Raw genomic sequence first — 24191 nt, 5'->3', positions numbered from 1 at the left:
CAGTTTGAACTGCAAATTTTTCATATGCTCAATTAGATTGTATAGCACTGGAGAGAGCTAGCAGTGAATTCTATGACTGAGTCATTACACCAGACATCAGATGCCCAGATTATTTAAAATAATGAAAAGCAAAGAAAGAAAGAAAAATAGTAGATGACTCAAAGCCCCTTTGTATTTGCTAGAAAACATATTTCATGGCTTTTACCAACTTTAACTGGAATTATAGAACCTGGAATAGAGTTAAAAATCAGCCACAGATAACACCCTGAGAGAACACCCAAAGATTTACAATCTGGACATCTTTCTCACAAACCCACTGTGTCATAACCACACTCTTCAATTGCATGAATTTACTTGTTAAAAAACTTATAGATGCTAAAAACTGATGAGGACATAACACCCATGAGTTTAACATATCAAAGAGAAGGAGAACTTCCTCATGGAAGAGAATAAAATTCCTGTTGAAAGAAGGCTGGAAACAGGAAATGTTTCAGCCTCATGATAGCTTGGAAAAGTAGGTTTCCCTAGATGAAAAACTCATCTTTGGTGAAATATAAATAAATATCATTTCCTTAATCACTCATCCATAAAGCATGGGGAAAAATGTCAGCAAGTTCCAGAAACTTGATAAGCAAGCACTGGGTGGGAAGAGAGAAGACAAATGTAAAACTCATCTTCACCCTTGGAGTAACTTTCTTGGGGGTTCAAGAGTAGCAGTGGGTCAAAAGAATGTATGTATTTGCCACAAAATAAAGAGGAAACTATGAGCAAGATTAAAAGGCAAAAATAAAACCCAATCATTGAAAACTCACTCTCCATAGATTCTGCTTTTTAAAGATTTATTTTTGAGAAAGAGCACAGATGTGCGTGCCTGCATGAGTTGAGGGAGGGGCAAAAGGAAAGGGAGAGAGACAGTCTCAAGCAGATTCCCCCTGAGCATGGAGCTCAGTGTGAGGCTTGATCTCACAACCCTGAGATCATGACCTGAATTGAAATCAAAAGTCAGGTGCTCCAGTGACTGAGGCATCCAGATGGCCCACTCCTTTTTAATAGTGTGATGATTTAGTGGTTCCTGACTGTACTAACAAATTCATTTCACCTTACTACCTTCCTCATTCCCTATAACATTGATGCCCCCAATGTTCCCTTTGGGCTATGTGCCTTCTGCACCATCTTACACTTTTCTCCATGAATGTTTTCCAGGGATGACTTATGTATCGCTATCTTCAATCTAGATGTATCTTCTGGGAACCCAAACCCAAACTAAACTATCAGACCTCTACCTTATATGTTTCCCAGGCTCCTCAAACTCAGCACGTAGCTACTTACCTCCTCATCTATACCTTCACACCTGCTCCTCATGAGTTCTCTGTTTTAGTAAAAGGCACCACTCCCTAAGGTGCCCAAAAGGTGTAATCAATCTTGATGCATCTCAGACTTTTATTCCCACGATAAATCTATAACCAAATAGTGAGTCACCTCCCTAACTTCTCTCAAATCCACTCTTCCTGGTTATCATTTTTTCAGACTTCATTACATCTCGCCAATGCTGCTTTATTAACTTCCTAAGTGGTCTCCCTATCGTATGTCTTGCTTTCTTCCATTTTCCATACTGCTGCCAAAATTACTTTTCTAAAAGAAAATCTCATCACGTGATTTTTTTGTTTAAAACCTTTCAGTGGCTTCTGTTACTCATAAGACATAATTCAGGATCTTGACCTTGGCACACAATGCATTTCCTTCTTTGGCTCTGCCCAACTTTATAGCTTCATTTCCAACCACACCCCTACGTTTCCTGCATGGCTTCAGTTCTACTATGTTGAACACACCTGTGTTATGCTTCCATGCCTTTGACTAGAATGATCGTCTCCTGGTGACTACTCTTGTTCTTCTTCTGGTTCTATGCTTATGAAGACTTCTGAATGTCTGCGCTGGGTTAGTATGCCCATATTCACTGTTGCCATAACCCCTTTTAGAGAATTTAATTAACCTCTAGTTATCTCTTTATAGGCCATTCCACATCCTTTCTGCTTTCCTAGATTAAATTCCGGAGGGCAGGAACTCCTGTTTCATATGCTGTTTTATGCTTAGTGCGTAGGGTGTGCGAGTAGGATACGTGCTTAGGTAGCTGCTATAGAAAGGAACATTATGTGGCTCAGTGTCATTAGAGAGCTTAGGCTAATTAGGGAGTCAAGGAGCTAAAAGAAATACAAATAAATGAGATCAATGGGGCTTTAGATTGCGTGGTTGTACCTAATTGTGTCATATCTATAGAAATGGAATGCTAGAAAATAGATTATTGTGGTATAAAGCAGGTTTGGAAACCAGAAGAAACTTAGGCAGGGCACCCAAGTTTGGAGAGGGAGGGGAAAGAGGGAGACCGCAAACTTGCGCTGAGAGATGGGGATAGCAGGGAAGCCCTCACTGCAGGGGACAGCGTGTGATTGGCCGGATAAGAACTGAGTTTTATCAGTTTATCAGAGGTGTGTCAGCCTCTGCAGAGCCTTGGAAGTCAGAAGAATTTGTGCTGAAAACTTTGGGCTGGATGTGGAGACCACAGGGAACCATTTTAGGTTCTGAAATAGGGCAAAAAGATACACCAAAAGGAGTACATAATGATGTTTAGCTTGGAAATAATAGAGACAGGAAGATTAACCGGTAGACTCTGATGGTGATCCCAAGAAGAGATCTTCTACTAGCTGGTGATAGCGGGGACACAGCAGGATGGAGGAGGTACTGTGTAGAGAGAAACAGAAAGGTGCTGACGCTGGTAATCTCAGCAGAAGGGGGGGAGAATCAAGGATGCCTCCACCTGGAAGAGCAGGGCCACCACCTATAGTGTCAGATGGCTGGGAAAGGGCCAGACTCCTGTGCATGTGACTTCAATTAGGGGAATGCAGATAAAACAGCAAAGCTGATTTGTTATAAACACTAGATAGAGTACCTTTAGGTTTCAAGTAAAAGCTTCTCATTTAGCCTCCAGTAGATCTTTACTTTTCTACACTCGTGGATGGCTGTTTCAGCTTTAGGTAGGGGGACTACACAACTGGTTTTGCCTGTGACAGTACATTTTACTCCCATTTCCTTAGTTTACCCCTTTTGCTTGCAAAAATATCCTAGTTTGAAGGCTAAATTATATCGTCACCCAGCCTTAGAGCTCATGACAAGCTCTGGGACCAACATGCCTGTTCTACTTGGTGTTTCACCCCACCAGAGAGGTGGTATAAATATTGTTTACAGGAGGGGTGGTGGTATGTTGGAATTAATCTCAAATAAATACAGCAAGTTCTATTCTTTTAACAGTTGTCTTAAAATTTCAGACTTTAAAAAAGGTTGAAACCTATCATTTTAAACTGAATCATTTCTTCAACATGAGAAACTTATCATACACAGGCACTATGCTAGGTACTGGGTATCTAACAATCACAAAGAGATATCCCTGCTCTCAAGTGGCATATAATCTAATGGGAATAAGGACAGATGGATAATCAATTATTAAAGTATAGAAGAGCAGATGTCTTATTTGAGATAGGTAAGGGTGTTTAGGGGGATGTGTTTATCTCCCATCAATCAATAATAGTTTGTTACTGTTGTCCATGAAGGAATCATCTCTTTGATGAGATTTTCACTTTAACTTAGATGGTATTTATGCAGAGCCTTGTTCTTTCTAAATAGTTACGACAAGTTAGTAATTCGATTTCATAGAGATTAAAATAAATATTCTTCTGAACCTCTGCATGTTTTCTCAATGTTCTGCAAAGAGCAGATGATACGAAGAAGGCTGACAACTGAGTTGACTTAGATGCGTATCTTTGGTTCATGGCCCAGACAGGTGTCTCTGGAAGCAGCTATAGAGTTCAGCATTGAGACTCTCATTCAAGAGACCATCTTGAGGAATTCTTGAGAGGTTTTGGCATCTTTTTGTTTCACTGCTACCCGTGAATCTGAGTCACACTCACCAGTGTCCTCTAGGGCCTCTTGGAGCCAAAGCAACAAGAAAACAAACCTGGAGAGAAGGCCTACCTGTATGACAGCGGGACCCCGTCCAGCCAGGTGGACAGTCACACTGGTAAGGGGCTACACAGCGACCACCATTCAAACAGGGGAGAATGCATATTGCTAGAAAAGAGATTGAAAAGGATTTAATCAAAATACACTCAGATATGTTCAAGTGTTCAAAAAACATTTTCCAGGAAGATAAAACCATCAATGACCCACTAGAGAGTCTCCGTGGCTATGTTCTGTTTATTCATCAGTATCATTGGAAAAACATCAGCAGGAAAGTAAGGATGGACCTTTAGCCTAACAGAATGACACTAGTGCCAAATGCACTCTTTTAGAGAGGATATACCATAATCGACGTCTGCTAAGTGCTTTGCTCTCTCTTCACAGAATAACCTTCTCCACTTATTATCATTTCAAATTTCCTTTTCAAATTACATGAAATGCTCAAGAGGGTTGGCTGTCTCAAGGCTTCTTATTGTCTTGAATTAAATGTAAGAATAGGGTCAGATGGGTATCGTGGAGGCTGGTTTTGGCAATACATTAGTATCTCCATTAGTAGTGATGGGACACCTCACCCTTTATTTCCTTGGAGCAGTGGCACTTACACCCTCCAAGGCAATCACTCTTCCTAGAAATCATTGAGCTCTTTAAAGAGGAATAGTCCATTTAAAAGGAGTGAGATTGTCTACTGACTTGCCACACAAAGTACGGTTCTCAAGCCAATAGCATTGGCATTACCTGGGTGTAGGCTAGAAATGCCAACATCTCAGGTCCTAACTCAGAACTTCTGAATCAGCATCTGCATTTAATATCTCCCAGATGGGTTGTATGCACATTAAAGTTTGGGAAGCCTTGGTCTAATGCAGGAGGGTGGGCACATGCTCAGTGAGCTAAGCTAGGCCTGCTATCAGGGTCCTCCAGGGTAAATGTTTCCCTGGTCTTTGGACTCTTAGCATGACAGCAAGGCAAGTTTGGGAGTCCTAAATGGGAAGGAATGATTGGAGAGAAGAGGAAGGAAAAACATAATTTCTCTTCTTTCTTAATCCCTGTGAAACTACTTGTTTTCATGAGTTGTTAGCAGCCTCAATTTATTTCCATTGCATATTTTCCTTTCTAGATTAGTTGCAAAAGCTACACTCAAAACAGTTTTAGAATCTCTTGTAATGTGTCTGGCCTTCAAAAAAAAACTGATATAGACCAATGGGCATCACACAAATGACTCTTAATGTGATTTACACACACCACTCCCAAAGAAACATGAAATCATTTTATCCCCATATATATTTTTAAAGATATTGAAACAAAGTATAGTTTAGACATTAAAAACACCCTTTTAAAATCACTTATTTTCATTCTCCTGAAAGTTCAAGTTCAAATGTATTTTTATAAGGATCAAAATTCCATAATAATTTACTAAGCATTGTGTAGATACCAGAGTGCCAACTTTCCCTGTTTTCTTAGTTGAGAAGAACTACCCCTAATGAAAAAGAGTCAACGGTGGGCTGCAAATACCAGACTGTGACCCAATGCCGTGAATTTCTCCCAACTGCAGCAATGAGCAGCGTGGTACATAAGTGGGTCTGAGATAGGAAAGATATTGGCTGGGAAATCCTCTATTATAAGTTCCTTCTCAAGAGGATTCTTGGAAATTTGTGACAAGAGGCATTTGGCAATGGCTCTGGATGGATCTTTATAACTGTATTTGAAAAGTCATTTATATTCTAGATCTTTTGCAACTAATTGACATATTCAGATCAACTTTAGGCGCTCTTGTCTGGTCTGCTGCAGGATTTAACCAAATCAATTCCCTCTAATAGTAAAGCCAGTTCCTAGTAACTTCCTCGAGTTGGCAGCTTCCAGGCAAATTATCAGGATTCAAAGTAAAATTTAAGGATATAACATGTAAGGTTTGAGGATAGACTCACGCTCTTCACAGAGGCGCCCCATCCAGCCATCTGGACAGGAACAAGCATTGGGGCGTTGGCAGATACCTCCATTCTGACATGGGAATCGACAGACAGCTGGAAAAGAAGGAGGATGGATCATAAATCCAGGGAATTATGGAAGAGTATTTGTCAGAAAATAAGATTTCTTATTCACATTTCATAATATTTCCTTGAGTCAAGCAAAGAAACAAAAGCAAATCTCAAGATTCAGAAAGAGATAAACATGAGAGCTCTCAGAAAGGGGCATAAACAAGCTTGGGTAGTTCTGAGAATATGGTTTTCCAAATTTTAGTAATTTGGGGATTCAGGGCAGAAGGGAACAACGTGGTTTAGACAAAAGGTAAGCTCTTTTGGTCTGGACCGGGGGAAGTGTCTCTTTCAGCAGAGCTGAGAATGCCCTTCCAAAGATGGCCTTTGATGGTCAATAGCTCTTGGGAGCTGCCTCTGTCATTCATTGTCTTAAAATAAGCAAGTGAAGAAACAAACAAGTGAGCAAGCAAACACTGAAGTCTCATTTGGCTTCTGTTTTTAAGTGAAGCTTGGGCTAGTCTATGAGGCTGTTACCTCCTCCCTTGCCCTCTCATGAGGAGGCTGAATGTTCTCTCTCTTATATCCCATGTGTTAGTGATTTCATTTCTCATTGTTGCTTTCAGACAATTAATCTTCCTTCTCCTGCAAACTCTCTTGCCTCTTTGAGGCCCATGCCGTTTGTTCATTGGTTTTTCTCAATTGTCCCATCCCCCAAGGGTCATTAAAGGCTCTGGCCTTTTTACCCCAAATCCAAATCTGACCATTGTCATGTGGACAACCCAGTCAACAATCTGAGTTTTCTTTTAGTTCCTTGGTTATATTTGTCTTGTTCACTAGCATAGCTCTTGACTTTCAGTAAATATTTGTAGAATGGAAAAAAAACTTGTAGAATGGGACAATCATTATGATTTGTAAGAAAGAATTCTATTTTATTAGAACAATGTAAGTTTTAGGACATACTAGAATGGTTCAGTATCTACCTCTTTCAATTTTGCAGAATTTGAAGCACAGATCCTTCTTCCCCCAAGAAGATTTTATTGAATGCACACACAAAATTCATTCTTGGGTTTGCAAATTCAATCCACCAAGTGAAGGGATAGTAGTGCTTATATAAACATGGAGTGCTTTTCACCAACCCCCAGCATGGCCAGGGAGACCAAGAGGTAGGCTTCACTTCCCTGGGACTGGACAGTACCTCTTGTCTCTTACATTGCCCATGGGATGGACTACCCCATCTCCAGTGGGGTTAAAGGTCTGTTCAGAATGAGGATGGAACTGGAATCTGCTGAGACACCTGAGTATCCCAGAGGTACCCTCAAGGCTCAGACATGCTGCAGCTCCCCCTAGCAGTTGGAGAGTAGAACACTATGAGGAGCCATGATTGACTCAGGAAGGAGCCATATGCCAGGTCAGAGTTCCGTATGAAAGCTTTCAAAACTCAAACCCATAATAAAGTTAAGGAAAATGACATAAATGTCAAAAGAAAATTTAAAACCACGGAAAAATAAAATAGCATGCATACAGTTGTTGGCTTTGTCAGACTTTCATATGAATTTCCCTACAGCTTCACTGAGACATAACCATGCAAATATTTCCTTACCTCTGCAAATAGGAGGTGATGTCCAGGTTCCATTCTCTAGGCAAATACTCCTTAGGGAGCCCTCCAACATGTATCCACTGTAACATGAGTAGGTGATCATGTCCCCATACTGATAATGTATGCCTCGAGCAATCGCATTTCCTACATGAGTTGGTGGACCACAGGATATTTCTACAGGAAAACGAACCACAATGAAGTCTGTGCTACTAACTCAGCCAGTGGATAGAAGAGAACACAATCTCAAGCCAAAGACTGAATTTATTTTAAGAGCAAGGATAAAACACATAAAGGTAACCTTTTTATAATAACTAAAAGATACTAGGCATACTAGATACTAAGCATAATCTGCTCCTGTTTAGAAAAATGAGATGTGCACGATCAAAGGTTTGTCTTCTAATTCAAACACTGAAGCTGCGCTGCCATTTTTTACTCAGCCAAGAAATCTCTAGGAGCCCAATGAGCTCTTGTGGATTGCCAAAGAGATGGCTTCCGAGAGAATGTCAATGCAGGATGCTTATCAAATTAGAAGGGGAGAAGCCTGGGGATTATTTGTAGTCTATTGTTTTAGAGTGAAGATCATGAATTACAGTACTGCATATTCCATCAAGGCTGTTTTATTAGTGCCTAGGACAGCACCTGGCATGTAGTGGGCTCTTGATACGTGTTTGAAAAATGAGTAAATGAATGAATATTGTCTCTAGCCTGTCCATACTCAGTTTACACACCTTGGTGAAACTTATGACATTCAAGGTTTCACATCAGTCTCCTTTTCAAGACCGTGAGGCAGTGACTCTTCGCTTTTGCAATGTGTGAGATTGAATGATAATCCTCTTTTAAAAGCTACATGTATTGTATGTTTAGATAAAAAATCTTATAACTAATTTTGCCTTGAGAAACCCTGAAATAACTAGGGTTATTCTGGGGTGGCTCACAAGACAAGGACTGGACTGGAGCTGGGACTCCAATCAATATCCAATTTGTATAAATGTATGATGATGACTCTCCATGAATTGGCTTATAAAAGGTCACTTTGTGGTCATAATACTATTTAAAAAAAGATTTAATTTATTTATGAGAGACACAAAGAGAGCCAGAGACCTAGGGAGAAGCAGGGTGCCTATGGGAGCCTGATGCGGAACTTGATCCCAGGATCCAGGGATCACAACCTGAGCCAACAGCATATGCTCAACCACTAAGCCACCCAGGTGCCCTTGTGGTCATCATACTACTAAGAACTTATTTAAAGCGATGACTGATGTGTATGATTTTTCTAAATTTTCTTTTCCTTCTAAGGTGATTACAAACACCAATTCAGTGAGTCAGATGTCAAATATGTATTACTGCTTACTGTCCATCAGAAACTGGAAAGAAACCAATGAAGATAATGCTGTCCCTTTGCTCAGACAAGTGGAAGAATGATGAACAACTTAAAAAGAGCTGTCATATAGGCCTGGATACTACACTATAGGAAAATCAAGGTGAATGCAACTGATTATGCTTAAGATTATCAAGGTACAAATCACAGTGAAAGTGACATTTGAATTGGGCTATAGAGCTTGAGTGGATCAGAAGGAAAGAGCTTCCAGGTTGGGGGAGCAGCATGTAGAAAGACTGTGATGAGAAGATGCCTGGTTTCCTGAAGTGATCAAAACACAGATTTCAGACCACCTATATGGGAATCCCCTTGGGTTCTTGCTAAAAGTGCGAGAAAATTTTGGGAGTTTCTAGTTTATGAGTCTGCATCTTATCTACCTTCCCTAAGTGATTCCCATATGTGCTAAATTTTAATCACTGATTTGTAAGGATAAATATCAGGATGAGGTGAAAAGAATGAGGTAATTTGTTGCTCTTGTCCCTCAGGGAAGAGATTTTCTTCTAAACTGGAAGCTTTGTGTTTAATAAAAAATGCAAAAGAGGGACTGAGGAAAGCAAACAATGGCAGAAATTGTCTCCTTCTCTCCAAGGCAACCCCTGAGCCTCTCAAGAATATTGAGAAATAGGGCACTTGGGTGGCTCTGTTGGTTAAGCCTTCCACTCAGGTCATGATCTCAGGCTCCCTGCTCAGTGAGGAGTCCACTTCTCTCTCTCTCTCTCCTTTTGCTCCTTTCCCCCACTCGTCTTCTCTCTCTCTCAAATAAATAAATAAATAAATAAATAAATAAATAAATAAAATCTTTAAAAAAAGAAAAAAGGAAAAAAGAATATTGAGGAATAATCAAACATGTACTCGAGTGCATGTGTCTTCTTGCTCTTCCTTCCAGTGCTCTGAGTGGTACGTCTCAGGGAGCCGAGACCAATGTGGGGATATGTGTGCAGGATCAGGCCACTTGGCCTGCGTTAGGTAGGGCTGGTGGTCAAAGCTTACACATACATAGTTCGTTCCACTTCACTTTGAGTAGATTTTATAAGGCTAAAAGTAGTATACATCTCCTGGAGTAAAATCTAAATTCTAATACTGTAGTAGGCTGCTAGTTGAAAATTCAGGCACGTGGGCTATTGATGTATGTCTTCCTATCAAAAGACATTGCTAAGATAAATACACTGATTCATTTATTCTTCAAAACAAACCTATAACATAGGTATTATTGGTGCTATTAATACATGAGAGCCCTGAGGTTCAGAGAAGTTAGGGCATGGCCATAAGTTTACTTAAAAAGTTTTGAGGATAGGATTCAAACCCAGGTCCTCTCTGACTCCACAATCCCTATGCCCTTCACATGCACATTTCTTTTTTTTTTTTTTTTCACATGCACATTTCTTTACTAATTGGAGGGCAAGTGTTCTGAAGATGAAGGCCATCGCAGGCATGGTATAAGCTATATAGCCCAGTGTCCTGCAGCTGGTTAGACTCAATGAATATTTGTTAATTTTTTCCTACAGAGGGAGTTGTTTGGACTACAAAGGAGCCAGAAGGTAGGATGTTGGGCAGAGCAGATGTTTTAAGTGATGGAAGTGTGTGTCAAGAGACGTCAAGAGTAACCACAAGGCAGCAAGAGATGCCGCCGTATTGTGTATTATGTACCAACATGGTTCTAGCCCAGACTGGAACCCAAATTGTGGTTCCAGGACCAATATCACCAGCAGCAACACTTGGGAACTTGTTTGAAATGCAAATTCTTAGGCCTCACCCCAGACTACTGAATTAGACTTTCTGGTGGTGGTGGTGGGGGTGGGGGTGGGGGCAGAAATCTGTTTTAAACAAGCTCTCCAGGTGGTTCAAGTTTGAGAACCACTGTGGAATAATTTTTGTATTGCAAAGCATCCACAGCCTATTAAAGGATAGCTTGGGATTCTCAGAAAATATGGGAAAAATATGTATTTTATTTTATTTAAAAATTTTTACAATAATCTCCATGCTCAACGTGGGGCTCAAAATCATGACCTCAAGTTCAAGAGCTGCGTGTTCTACAGACTTAGCCAGCCCGGCACCCCAGAAAAAATATATTTTAGATTTAATATTTTGCTCATTCTTAGAAGAACATATTTTGAAAATCTGTTCAGTGAATTCTGGCCAGATAGGTTTTAGCCAACTTCTGGAAAGTTTTTTCTTTCTATAGTTGGAATTCAAAGATCTTTTTAAAAAAAATTATCAACATAGAAGCTGATAACCATGACAGAGACCTAAATATCTACATTTAAGTTACTTGATTGAAAATATCTCACAAGGAAGAATAAATATTCTGCACTAATGAAATGACCTGGATTCCATCATTTACTTACTTTCACATTTGGCATTTGTCACCGTCCATGTCTCATCGGGGTTACAGGTAATGATGCCCCAACCCTGGAGCAGGAAGCCTTCTCTACACTTGATGGACACGTTCTGATCAACATAAAACTCCTTTTCAGAAAGGACAGCATTCTCAGGAATCACAAAAGGAACAGGGCATGGATTTGCTGTTAAACAGGAAAAAAAATGCTTACTGATATTCTTCTCTTCTTCATTTATTTCTCTAAAGATAGAGAATGATGAGCCATGTAGGAACTGGCTTCTCAGTGATGATAATATGAGGCTTAAAAATACAGAACTTCAAACATTAAAAAAAGTAAATGTGTTTTATAGCCACATGAAATTATCTTTAAGGATAAGATCAGATAAGATCTGAAAACCCCAAGTTATTCAACCACTAACACATTGTCCTAAAATTCTAAGATGGTAAATTAAATAGTTGTTTGAAATATGGCCCAACACTGGGAAAAGAAAAGGTGTGCCAGGAATCAGGGAGTGCATCAAACATCCCCTTGGTTTTTGAAGAATATTAAGAAAGCATAGTAAGTGCTTCTCATTGTCACTTTACTTTCTTTTACTGAACATCCTTCAGAAGGATGCCCCAGAACATCATCAGACTTTTCTATGTGACTGAATAAAACTTCAGACTCACACTGCTTAAAAAAGGGTATTATAACTTAAATTGTAGAGTTTGTGAGGCTTGTTCATAAAAATGGATTCATTTTATACATCTGAAGCAAAAAACAAAAAATGATTATAGTGCAAGGATTTCTTGGTGCAAGTGTGTGACACACATATCAACATATTTCAGAAGTTTTGGTTTTTCTAATTTCCAAAGAAGTATTTATGAGTGAAGCAGATGTCAGTGAATCCTAAAGACACAGTTACTACATTATAATACTTTAAATAACACCAGGGAGCTCTCAATTTAGATCTTGCATGTGAATATTGTTTTCATTCTAGTGCTTACAACTACTTATCTTCATTCACTATATTTATATATACTTTATTATATTAAAATTCCATGTAAATATATTCTCTCTTTACCCTTTTACATCTTCAATCAAATTCATTATACATTTGTATCAATTTGTTTTCATTAAGTTGCATTTTTTTTTATTAGTGCCTTGGACTACCTGTAATCATCCAAGGAATCTGGTGAAAGCTAATTTGCAGACTGGATATTCCAGATAACGTGAACAGATTTTAAAAACACCCCATAGTATTTGGTTTGAATATGCACAGATCGCTTTCTCGGGGCTAATTTCACTCAGTGGAGTTTCCTCTATGTTTTAGACATCTGGGAAATGAGTCAGGAAACTGAATCTGATTAAAACCTCTCTTAGAGTCAACACACACGTTTGCAGAGAGGATGTGGGTGGCTCCAAACTCCGCGTCCGGTGCAATGTATCTCAGGTGCTCCTTCAAGGCTGTACCCTCTGTTGCAGGAATACACTACCCTGAGTCCAGCAGTCGTGTTTTCAACTTCGGCTTTCCCATTCAGAAACCCAAGCGGAGCTTCACACCTGGTCTCTAGAAAGAAAAATGAAAGCCTTGTATGAAATGCTTCTTCCAATCCTCTTTCCTCCTTCTGCTACAATTGCTGGAGGTACTAATGCATCATATCAAATATTAAAGCCTACTCATTTGTGAGACACAGGGATATGCTCTGAATCAAAGGAGGAAAAAATCCCCAGCATGGGGACACCTGGGTGGCTCAGCGGTTGAGCGTTTGCCTTTGGCTCAGGGCTTGATCCCGAGGTCCCAGGATCAAGTCCCACATTGGACTCCCTGCAGCATATGTTGCTGCCTCTCTCTGTGTTTCTTATGAATAAATAAATAAAATATTTTAAAAAAAGAATTTAAGATTTCTGTATATGTAGAATCAAATCATTAATCTACCCCAGAAGATATGGTAAAAACGACAATGAACAAAGATTTGCAGACCTCAAGTCTTACTGCCAGCCTTGCCACTAACTTAATTTATGATATTGGACAGGTCACTGTACTTCTCCTCGTCCCTCTATTTACTTACTTAGCAAGAGAAATAAATCTAGCTGATCTTGACTTAGTCCAATCTAGACCGGCTGACTCATCTAAGAGGCCACTTAACTAGATAATTTAAGAGGCCAATTCTAGTTTGAAACTTTGATAACTCTCCCAGGATTATTAAGAGAAAAAGGTTTAAAGCCCGACATTTTAATAGGCTTGTACACTTCATCTAAATATAGCTGATCCTTGAACAACATGGGGGCTAAGGGTGCCAACACCCCATACTGACAAAAATCCACATATAACTTTTAACTTTCCCAGAACTTAACTAACCAAAGCTTACTGTTGACCGGAAGCCTTCCTGATAACACAAACAGTTGATTAACAAATCTTTTGGATGTTACATGTATTATATACTGTAGTCTCACAATGAAGTAAGCTTTAGAAAAGAAAGTGTTATTAAGATAATCACAGGGAAGAGAAAATAAGTTTCTAGTACCATACTGTATTTATTGAAAAAACCCCACATGTAAGCAGACACGCATAGTTCAAACCTGTGTTGTTTATGGGATCAACTATACATTGTCTCTGGCTAGAGGAATCATATGGGCTATGTGTTGGGAATAAAATCATATGGATTAACTCGTATTTTGCTAAATAAATTTGGATGCTCTCATAAAATGAGTGAATGTAAAATTCCACAAAAATGTGACTTTCATTTATTTGACAGATGTGACAGCATCACTTAAAAAAAATGTCAGCATTGGATGGTACCATCACCAAAAAGCAGCAGTGCTAAGCCTTCTAATTTATAATGATTTTGGAAAAAAAACCACAAAAAGAATGCAAATAGTTAACTAATTACTAAACAAAATCTTTCCCATTCCAGAGTCAGTAATCTTGTGTTCTATTTCAATTTAATCATTCATTTCTACCACAATTTTTGATGTAGATGTGTGGAATCTACAACAATTTTGGACTCTTTTATTAGTTTGGTGCTCTTGAGCAAAAGCCCAGAAAAGCTTCTCATACGGTTTATGGAGATGATTAAAAAATTTTTCTGAATTAAAAAACTGGTTTATAAAGGAAATGTGGCCACATTATTATGTGTTCTCAGTATTGTTTTTGGGACTGCTAAATGTCATTTGACTTACTTCTGCACGTTGCTACCTCTCCACTCCACCTTCTGTTCTTCTGACAAACCCGTTCCTTGTTCCCCTGTGAATCCATGAAAAAAAGGGTATTTTCAAGATTATACCTCAATCATGGGAAGATAATAAGGGAATACAAAGTAATCTTAGCTATGAACCTGAATCTCCCGGCACTGGAATGCTAAATAAATTCATTAAATAAATAAAGTTTAAGGGCTAGGCTTAGATTTTTAGAAATGCTTTCATCAAATTACTTCAAAATTCATACCTGGGCTGACCAGTGTAATTAAAGTACAGACTTGGTTTCACTTTCTATGTAAGTGACAACTGATTATAACCAATACCAAAGGTTGATGAGGAATGTGTCTGAAATGTCAAAGAGGTAGATTTGCTTAGTAAAGTTTAAAAAATATCTTGGATTGAATTTATTTTTTTTATTTTTATTTTTTTAAATATTTTATTTATTTATTCATGAGAGACACAGAGAGAGAGAGGCGCAGAGACACAGGCAGACGGAAAAGCAGGCTCCATGCAGGGAACCCAACATGGGACTTGATCCTGGGTCTCCAGGATCACACCCCGGGCTGAAGGTGGCGCTAAGCCGCTAAGCCACCAGGGCTGCCCGAATTTATTTTTCAATACCTGAAATGTGCAGCAAAGACTGTGTTTTGTTTTTTTTTACACCTTTGAACATGAAACAAGTCAAGGTATCTTATTGGTATGAGGACTGAATTTTTTTAACAATGTAACTTATGCACGGAAGATAAACTTATTAAGGGTCCAAGCATTTAAAATTTTAAATATTTGAAGTAAAAGTCTTCCTAAAATTTACTTCCCTGCCCCCTGAAATAAAGTAAAATGAACAGAACTTACTTAAAAAATTATTTACAACTATTATTCTAAATATATTTTTGTATAATTCTTCAGTATCTCATAGCTCTTGGTGGTTATATAGGCTGTTAACCGCCCCCTATAGTTATTATAGGCATATATGAGCTAAGATTACTATTCTTTGACTTCTGGGTATAATTTTTATGAGTCTTTGTTTCTTCCTTCTTTGCTGTTTACCTTTTACTATAATCATCAATGTTCCTACATAGTCAGGGAGCTGGCTTTAATGGCTTGTCATATACTTCCTCAAAATCAATAAAAAATAATCTACAAACTAAAATAATACATTTTGTGCATATTTAAGTGTATAAAAATAGTAAAAGTATAGCAAAAGTTAACAGTGTTTATCTCTGGATGAAGAATCCTGATAAACTCTATTTTTCTTTTGCATCTTCCAACCTTTCTATAATCCATGCATATTGCTTTTTTCAATAAGAAAAAAAATAATGACTTTATATTAAGAGACACATTTACTTAATTGATTTAATTATTTTCTTAGGAAGTCAGGATAGTAACCCTCCATTGCAATCAATGGAATCCTAAACAAATAAAAAATAAAGTCAATAGAATCTTTATAGGCAAAGATTTATCAGTAGTTAAACTGACAGCTCAAAGAAAATATCTTTGAATAGAAGAATAATGATGAGAGGTATCAGATAAAACCAAAAGAGGCAATAGCTCTTTTTAAGACATCTTTCTAATATAGAACACAGTTTTAAGACAATATGATGTCTCCAAAGGGCTCTGAGCAATGAAGAAACAGGTTAACAAAATTTGTGTGTATATATTCATTTAAAATCAAGCTCCTTACTATATTACTTAGAATCTAATCTTTTAAAACCTATCTTATAAAATTTAATGCATTATTTCATAGTAGATAAGGAATTTAAAGCATGGAGAAGAACTCAAACATGAAAAATATAACAGTAGAAAGAACAGTAACAAACTCCCATGCAGCCATCACCCACTTTACAGTGTTAATTCAAGGTCAACCTTGTTTCATCTAAGCTGTTCCTCTTTCCTAAGAACCCACATTATTTTGAAGCAAATTCCAGACATCAAATCACTTAACAGCAGTTATTTCAGTATGAATCTCCAAAAGATGAGGGCTCTTAAAACTATAATCACAATAACCAATAACACTATCACAGCTTAAAAGGTAACAATTCTTTAATATTAATAAAAATCCTGTAAGTAGTCAAATTTCTAATTGTTGCATACATTTTATAATTTATTGCTTTATAGTTTCCTTGAATCAGGACCAAAACATGGTTTATGTACCTTTTTAAATAAGTACCTTCTCTGTGTTTATTTCCCTCTTACCCTGTCAACTTATCTGTTTCAAAAACTAGAAAACTGGGTCATTTGTTCTGTAGCTGTTTCTACAAACAGTTTTGCTGATGGTCTCATTATGGTGTCTCTTAGCATGTTCTTCTGTCTTTGGTACTGGTTGTTGGATTTAGAGGTTTGATAGGATTCAAATTCAATATTTCTTCTTTTTGGCAAGACTTTTTCATATGGTATGTTTTTCCATCCAGAGGCACATAGTGTTTGGCTGTATCTATTTTTTCTAACACGAGTAGCCATGATGATGAGGACCTAAATCCGCTAGTTCATCAGAGTTGCAACCTCTGAGATTTAAATTCTATCATTTATTGACTGAAATAAATTTCTTCTATAAAGGAAACTTTTCTTCATCTACTACTGGTTTTGTCATCCAGTTAGTGCTGAAAAGACAATTCTTCCCCTTTCATGGTCTTTTATCAAAATAATGAATTTGTTCATGAGCCTCCTCTCATAGTTACCAGCTAAATTTTCTTGTGTCCCTATGAATCTGCTGTTAAGGATGCCTGGGTAGCTCAGGGCATGATCCCAGAGTCCCAGGGTCAAGTCCCACATCAGGCTCCCTGCGAGGAGCCTGCCTCTCCCTCTACCTATGTCTCTGTCTCTCTCTGTGTGTCTCTCATGAAGAAATAAATAAAAATATTTCTTTTTTTTAAAAAAAAGAATCTACTGTTATTCATGGGATATTTGATATGTTTAGTCCATTAAAATTACTGCCTTATTGAAGCCCAAATGGTCTAATGTTGGCCTATGGGAACCTTACCCAGTTGGCTCCCAAGTCTTTTTAACATGTAATCTTCAATAAGTTCCCTAATATCTCACATGACAAGCTTTTCTAGGCTAATCTTTTATATTTCATGTCCCAGACCTGGCTCTGGTTATTTCTGCAAGTAATTGGACTTATATTAAACAATTATTAAATAATACAAAAATTATTTTGTAATTTTGTAATTACTTTGTATTCCCTTATAAACAATATTTTTTTTAAGGTTTCTAAGATGATTCTAATAGGTAGCTTAGAATGAGAATTATTGCTATCACATTTCTCTCAGTTTTGTAGTTAATAGGATATTCCCAAATTTTAAGGTAAATTATCTACTTCCTTAAATTTAATGACCCATCTAGTTACTAAATATTAAATTTAAATTCAAAAGTTTAAATTTTGTAACACTTCACTTAACAAATTGCAGGATTAGTACTCTCACATGAAGAAATAAATTTCAAAATCAGAAAAATTCTCCAACTGCAATCAACCATTACATTATCATACTTCTTTTTTTCTTTTCTTTTTAACCTTCTAAGGAAATGAAATAAGATCCATACAAGTCTAGTTCTAGTTTTCATGGACCTATCTTATGACAATCCTCTGAATGTGTGGTCAGAAAACAATGGAATGAGTGGTCAGAAAACAAATTACTGATAATGAATACTTCTGCAAAACCCACACTTAAATACAATAACAATAAAAGCAGGAAGAAGTTGCCTGAAAAAACAGGTGATGGCATTATGAAATATGAATAAGCCTCTCAAATTTCAAGTTTGATGATATGATCAATGCTTCAGCAAGACTGACTTCAGATAGGATGGGAGCATGGCAGTGAAGTAGGAGGACGCTAGACTTACCTCATCCCACAAATACAACTAGGTAACTATCAAATCAAAATAAATACCCCCCAAATTAACTTGAACATTGGCAGAACAATCTCCACCACTAAAGGTAGAGAAGAGGCCACATTGAAGAAGGTAAGAAATGCAGAGATGCAGTTTGGGAGAGAAAAAGATCAAGGCCACTGCAGTGGGGAAGGGGAGCTGCAGAACAGAGAAGGATGAGCGACAGTCTAGCACACAGGGGAGCACATGGGGAAGATAAATCTCTATAGCAATTGGTTTGGAAAGCAACAGGGCTTGAGTTTCATGAGTTCTGGAAACCAGTGAGGCTTAAAGCCTAGAGTTTTAAAGATCAGTGTGCTTGGCTCTCGAAGAGCTTGGAGGGCACTGGGGTTGTTCTTAGAGAGAAGGCAGGCAAACATCCCCAGACATACAGTGTGGACACAGTGATCTGAAGAACGCCTGACACACCCAGTGGGGAGGTTAGTTGCTCATTTCAGAGTGTGTCTCAGAGAGGTAGCATTCATGGAAAGACTATTCTGGGAACAAAGGAACTGGCAGGCACAATTTCCTTCTCCCACCCCTCAGCAGAAGCGCAGGGGCACCTGCAAGCACCAGCACAGTTCTGACACTTACACCAAGCCCTACCATCCCGCATTCCAGAAGAACCGCCCTTCCCAGTCACACTTGGCTGAGTCCCAGTGCAGTGGGCTTCCTACCCTAGAAGATCAGCCTAAACCCCTACCAATACTGCATCTCTTGACCTGGGAGTTTTCCAAGGCCTCAGTTCTGGTGGTAGTGATGACAGATCTCATTTCACAAACATACCAGAGTACACCTAGTTAAAATTTGCCACATTTAGGCCAGGGACAAACACTGTCCACAATAGGCAAAGAGAACTTCTACAGACCACTGGCCTGAAGGATAAAGCAGCCAGGATACAAAAGCAGAGCACACACAGCACATATTGGAGATACTCTCAGAAGTGCCAGGCCCTGGGTAATAAGGGACACTACACTGCAAGGCACTATAGGAACACTTCCTCATAAAGCCACGACCCTCAAGAAGGAGACATAGATGACTTTTTTAACATAGAAAGGAAACCCCATATGGCTATGAATGGATTTTTCAGCAGAAACTTTCCAAGCCAGAAGGGAATTGTGAAATATATATTCAAACTGCTGAATGAGAAAAATCTACAGCAGAGAATACTCTAGTCAGTGAGACTATCATTCAGAATAGAAGGAGAGATAAAGAATTTCTTAGACAAACAAAACTAAAGGAGTTCATGACCATTAAACCAGCCCTGCAAGAAATACTAAAGGGGACTCTTTGAGTGGAAAGACCAAAAATGACATTATGAAGGTAGGAAACATAAAGCAATAAAAATGAATTTTTTTTATAAAAAAATATTTATTTTGTGAGTTAAGGAACTCACAAAATAACAGGATGTAAAATATGACACCATATACCTAAAATGTGGGGATGGGAGAAGAAAAGGAAATGAGTTCAAACTTAAATATTCATCAACTTAATATAAACTGCTATATGCAGAATGTTATATGCAAATTTAATGGTAACCACAAGTCAAAAGCCACTGAGAAATACGCTAAGAACAAAGAGAAAGAAATCCAAATGTATTGTTAAAAAAAAATCAGCAAAACATGAAAGAGAGAATTACGTAAAGGATCAGAGAAAAACTTCAGAAATAACCATAAAATAAGTAATAAAATAGCAATAAATACTTACCTATCAATAATTACCTTGAATATAAATGGACTAAATACTCCAATCAAAAGACATAGGATGACATAATAGATTAAAAAAGAAGACCCATTTATATGCTGCCTATAAGAGATTCATTTAAGACCTAAAGATACCTGCAGATTGAAAGTGAGGGGATAGAGAAACATCTGTCATGTACCTGGATGTCAAAAGAAAGAGTGGAGATACTAATATCAGAAAAAAACAGACTTAAACAAAGACTGTAACAAGAGACAAAAGAAGGAAACCATATAATAATAAAGGGGACAATATAGCAGGAAGATATAACAATTGTAAATATTTATGTGTCCGACATGGGAGCACTCAAATATATAAAATAATAACAAACATAAAGGAGCTAATCGATAATAATATAATAATAGTAGGGGGTTTTAACGTTCCACTTGTGTCAACAGACAGATCATCTAAACAAAATCAACAAGGAAACAATGGCTTTGAATGACACACTGGAATAGATGGATTTAACAGATATAGTCAGAACATTCCATCCTAAAACAACAAAATACACATTCTCTTCAAGTGTACATGGAACATTCTCCAGAACAGACCACATATTAGGTTACAAAACAAGTCTCAACAGATTAAAAAAGATTGAAGTCATATGATGCATCTTTTCTGGCCACAATGCTATAAAAATGGAAGTCAACCCACAAGAAAAAAATCTGGAAAAACCACAAATACATGGAGGTTAAATAACATGGTACTAAACAAATGAATGGGTCATCCAGGAAATAAAAGAAGAAATAAGAAAATAAAGGGAAACAAATGAAAATGAAAAAAACATCAGTTCAAAAGCTTTGGAAGCACCAAAAGTGGTAGTAAGAGGGAAGTTTATAGCAGTACATGCCTACCTCAAGAAGCAAGAAAAATCTCAAATGAACAATCTAATCTTAAACCTAAAAGACCTAGAAAAAGAACAACACACAAAACCTAACACCAGGAGAAGGAAGGAAACAATAAAGATTAGAGCAGAACTAACTGATGTAGAAACTAAAAAAAAAACAATAGAATGGATCAATGGAACCATGAGCTTGTTCTTTGAAAAAAAATCAGTAAAATTGGTAAATCCCTAGCCAGACTTATCAAAAAGACAAGAGAAAGACTCAAATAAATAAAATCATAAATGAGAGAGAAGAAATAATAACCAATACCATAGAAATATAAACAATTATAAGATAATATTATGAAAATCTGTTGGATGTAGAGATTACTTGAAAATAAAAATCTTAATAAAAAGCTTCTGTACAATGAAAAAAACCACAATCAATAAAACTAAAAGGCAAGCTACAAAATGGGAGAAGATATAGCAAATGAAATATCTGAAAAAGGGTTAGCATCCAAAATATATAAAGACCTTATATAACTCAACACCCAGAAAACCAAATAATTCAATTAAAAATGGGCAGAAGACATGAACAGACATTTCTCCATAAAAGACATACAGAGAAGGTCAACAGGCATATGAAAAGATGCTCATCACTCATCATTAGGGAAATATAAATTAAAACTACAATGAGATATTATCTCACACCTGTCAGAAGAGCTAAAATAAAAACACAAGAAACAACAAGTATTGGCGAGTATGTAGAAAATAAGAACCCACTTGCACTGTTGGTGGAAAGGCAAACTGGTGCAGCCACTGTGGAAGACATTATGGAGGTTCCTCAAAAAGTTGAAAGTAGAACCACCCTAGGATCCAGCAATCACACTACTGGGTATTTACCCAAAGAATACAAAGACATTAATTCAAAAGGGGGGGTATATACACCCCTACATTTATTGCAGCATTATTTACGATAGCCAAGACATAGAAGTAGCCCAAATATCCATTCATTGATGAATAAATTGATAAAGAAGATGTGGTGTATATTATAATGGAATATTATTCAGCCATAAAAAGAATGAAATCTTGCCATTTACAGTGACATGGATGGATCTAGAGGGTATAATGCTAAGTGAAATAAATCAGAGGAAGACAAATACCATATGGTTTCAATCATATGTAGATTTTAAGAAAGAAAACAAAGGAACATAGGGGAAAAGAGACAAATGAAGAAAGTCTCTTAACTACAGAGAACAAACCAATGGCTACCTAAGGGGAGTTGGGGGGGTGGGGAGATGGGTGAAATAGGAGATAAGGACTAAGGAGTACTTATCATAAAGAGCACTGAGTGATTAAAAAATAAAAAGGAACTTAAAAAAATTAACTGCAGCCTTCCCACCAAAGTAAATAGGGAGACATAGGGGTTGCTGATGGGGTTTATAATATTAATTATAAACAAGGAGTCGTCTTGAGACCTAATTTAGTATTTGGCTAGAACTGCTCTGAGGATTTTCAGGCCACACTTGCCACAAGCCAAAACACAAGTTTAAATGGCCAACTAAAGAACAGAATCAGTCTTGTGGCTGGTATACTAGCTTCCTCTTCCTTTTCATGGCTCTGCTGTTTTTGTTTTTGAGACTTAGTTTGTTTTTTAAAATTATAAGGCACTTTAAATGTTTCTTGGAAAGTGTTCAAATATACAGTAACAGAGTACAAAAAATATTTTAGGACCAAAATCAGAGAAACAAACTGGTGCGAATACTAAAAATTCTCCAATGTATATATGTTGGAAAAACAAATGAATTCTAGCTAAACAACTTGTTCACATACCTGTAATTCATAGCCGGTTTCACACTGATAAATAACTGTGCTTTCAAAACTGTATTTACTGCCAAACACAAACCCATGTTCTGGACTTTCAGGTTTCCCACAAGAAACTGGACTGCAAGATTCATCAGAAAATGGTGGTTCCCAGGTTCCATCAAGCTAAATGACAAATGACAGATTAGAAGTTACATTAAGGGGTTAATACATATGAACTCAGAAATTTGCAAATATTGGCATAGCAGAATAATCCCCAAAATGATGGTCAAAAGAAGCTAGAACTTGGTTCTACTTCTGATACATGTTATCTGTGGCCTGAAAAAACACACATTAATTATTAGATGGTCTCATTAATTATCGCTGAACAATTTTAGACATTTCTCAAGCACAGAAAATAAGCATTTTCTTCCTAATAGAATCCATTAAAAAAATCAAGAATACCAAGGAGTTGTTTTCGTTATGATGAAGGACTGGGCGGTTGACACAAATATTCCATGACTGATACGAATGTGTCCTTACATTTCACTCTACTTCCCCACCACCACAGTCAGAGTTAACATCTTTCAGCCTTCTGTTTGGGGAAAGTGAGGCATAACCAGATGTTTCCCTTGACTGTTATTTTCTTGCTAGTATTTTTTGTTTTCTTTGAGGAAATAGTACATGAGCTGGATAACAGTCTAAAACAGGACATTTATTCTACATATGATGCATAATTAATTTTATATGTGTGTCTGCCTCATAATTAACTATTCCCCTAATGTTGGAAATAGAAGTTGAATCTAACTTTTCAATACAGAAATAATGCTTCGATAAATATATATTTCTGCATAAATTATTCTGGGCATTACTATCCACTTTTAAAAACTACGTAGTATTGGTTTCTTTTGATATATCCAGGATCTGTTTTGGTTAATTTTAATTTTTCCCTATAATGGCTACTTCATTATATCAGAATAATTTTTTTTCAGAATAATTTATTAATGATTCCCCTCATAGGCTTGTGATGAGTCCTTTATCAGGATGTACTTTTGATTTATTTCTTCCATTCTACTATTTTTCCTGTCTGCCAAATCTATACCAAAACCACACTGATAGGACCTTTGTAATTCTGTAATATGTCTTAACTTCGGGAAAGGCTGGATCTCCTTCAGTATTTACCCTTCAAAATTCCTATTAATCTTCTCATCCATCTATTTGTTCTATGAAGTACAGAATCATTTTGTTGTAGCAAAATAAAATATTTCTAGGCACTGAACAGAGTTTTAGAGAATTTCTGCATTTAAACACTTAGAAAGGACCTATTGTACTTTTCAGACTAAAATTCAACCTAAAACTCAGTTGTGTGAGGGTGAGGGGTTATACCTTATGTGGAGAAAGTAATAAGGGTTATTAAAAATAAATTACTGAGTCCCCCCCCCCCAAAAAAACCCCAAACCAATAGCAACACACTAACCAAAAAGAA

The 24191-nt window shown here is 37.3% G+C and overlaps 1 protein-coding gene across 4 annotated transcripts in view; it reads right to left on the bottom strand.

Moving 5' to 3' along the window:
* The window catches only part of SVEP1 (sushi, von Willebrand factor type A, EGF and pentraxin domain containing 1), a 181240-nt gene that overhangs the window by 5431 nt on the left and 151618 nt on the right, over window positions 1–24191 (bottom strand). For all 4 annotated transcript variants that reach the window (XM_055301712.1, XM_055301714.1, XM_055301713.1 and 1 more), the window contains 7 exons: window positions 22736–22891; window positions 14458–14521; window positions 12671–12844; window positions 11302–11478; window positions 7582–7752; window positions 5931–6026; window positions 4024–4119 (listed from right to left, as the gene is read on the bottom strand). In XM_055301712.1, the coding sequence (XP_055157687.1) occupies window positions 4024–4119; window positions 5931–6026; window positions 7582–7752; window positions 11302–11478; window positions 12671–12844; window positions 14458–14521; window positions 22736–22891 (934 nt within the window). The remainder of the gene's footprint in view (window positions 1–4023; window positions 4120–5930; window positions 6027–7581; window positions 7753–11301; window positions 11479–12670; window positions 12845–14457; window positions 14522–22735; window positions 22892–24191) is intronic.

Source organism: Nyctereutes procyonoides, unplaced genomic scaffold, assembly GCF_905146905.1.
Source record: "Nyctereutes procyonoides isolate TBG_1078 unplaced genomic scaffold, NYPRO_anot_genome, whole genome shotgun sequence".
NCBI classification, from domain to species: Eukaryota; Metazoa; Chordata; class Mammalia; order Carnivora; family Canidae; genus Nyctereutes; species Nyctereutes procyonoides.
This window is presented reverse-complemented; position numbering and strand designations above follow the sequence as displayed.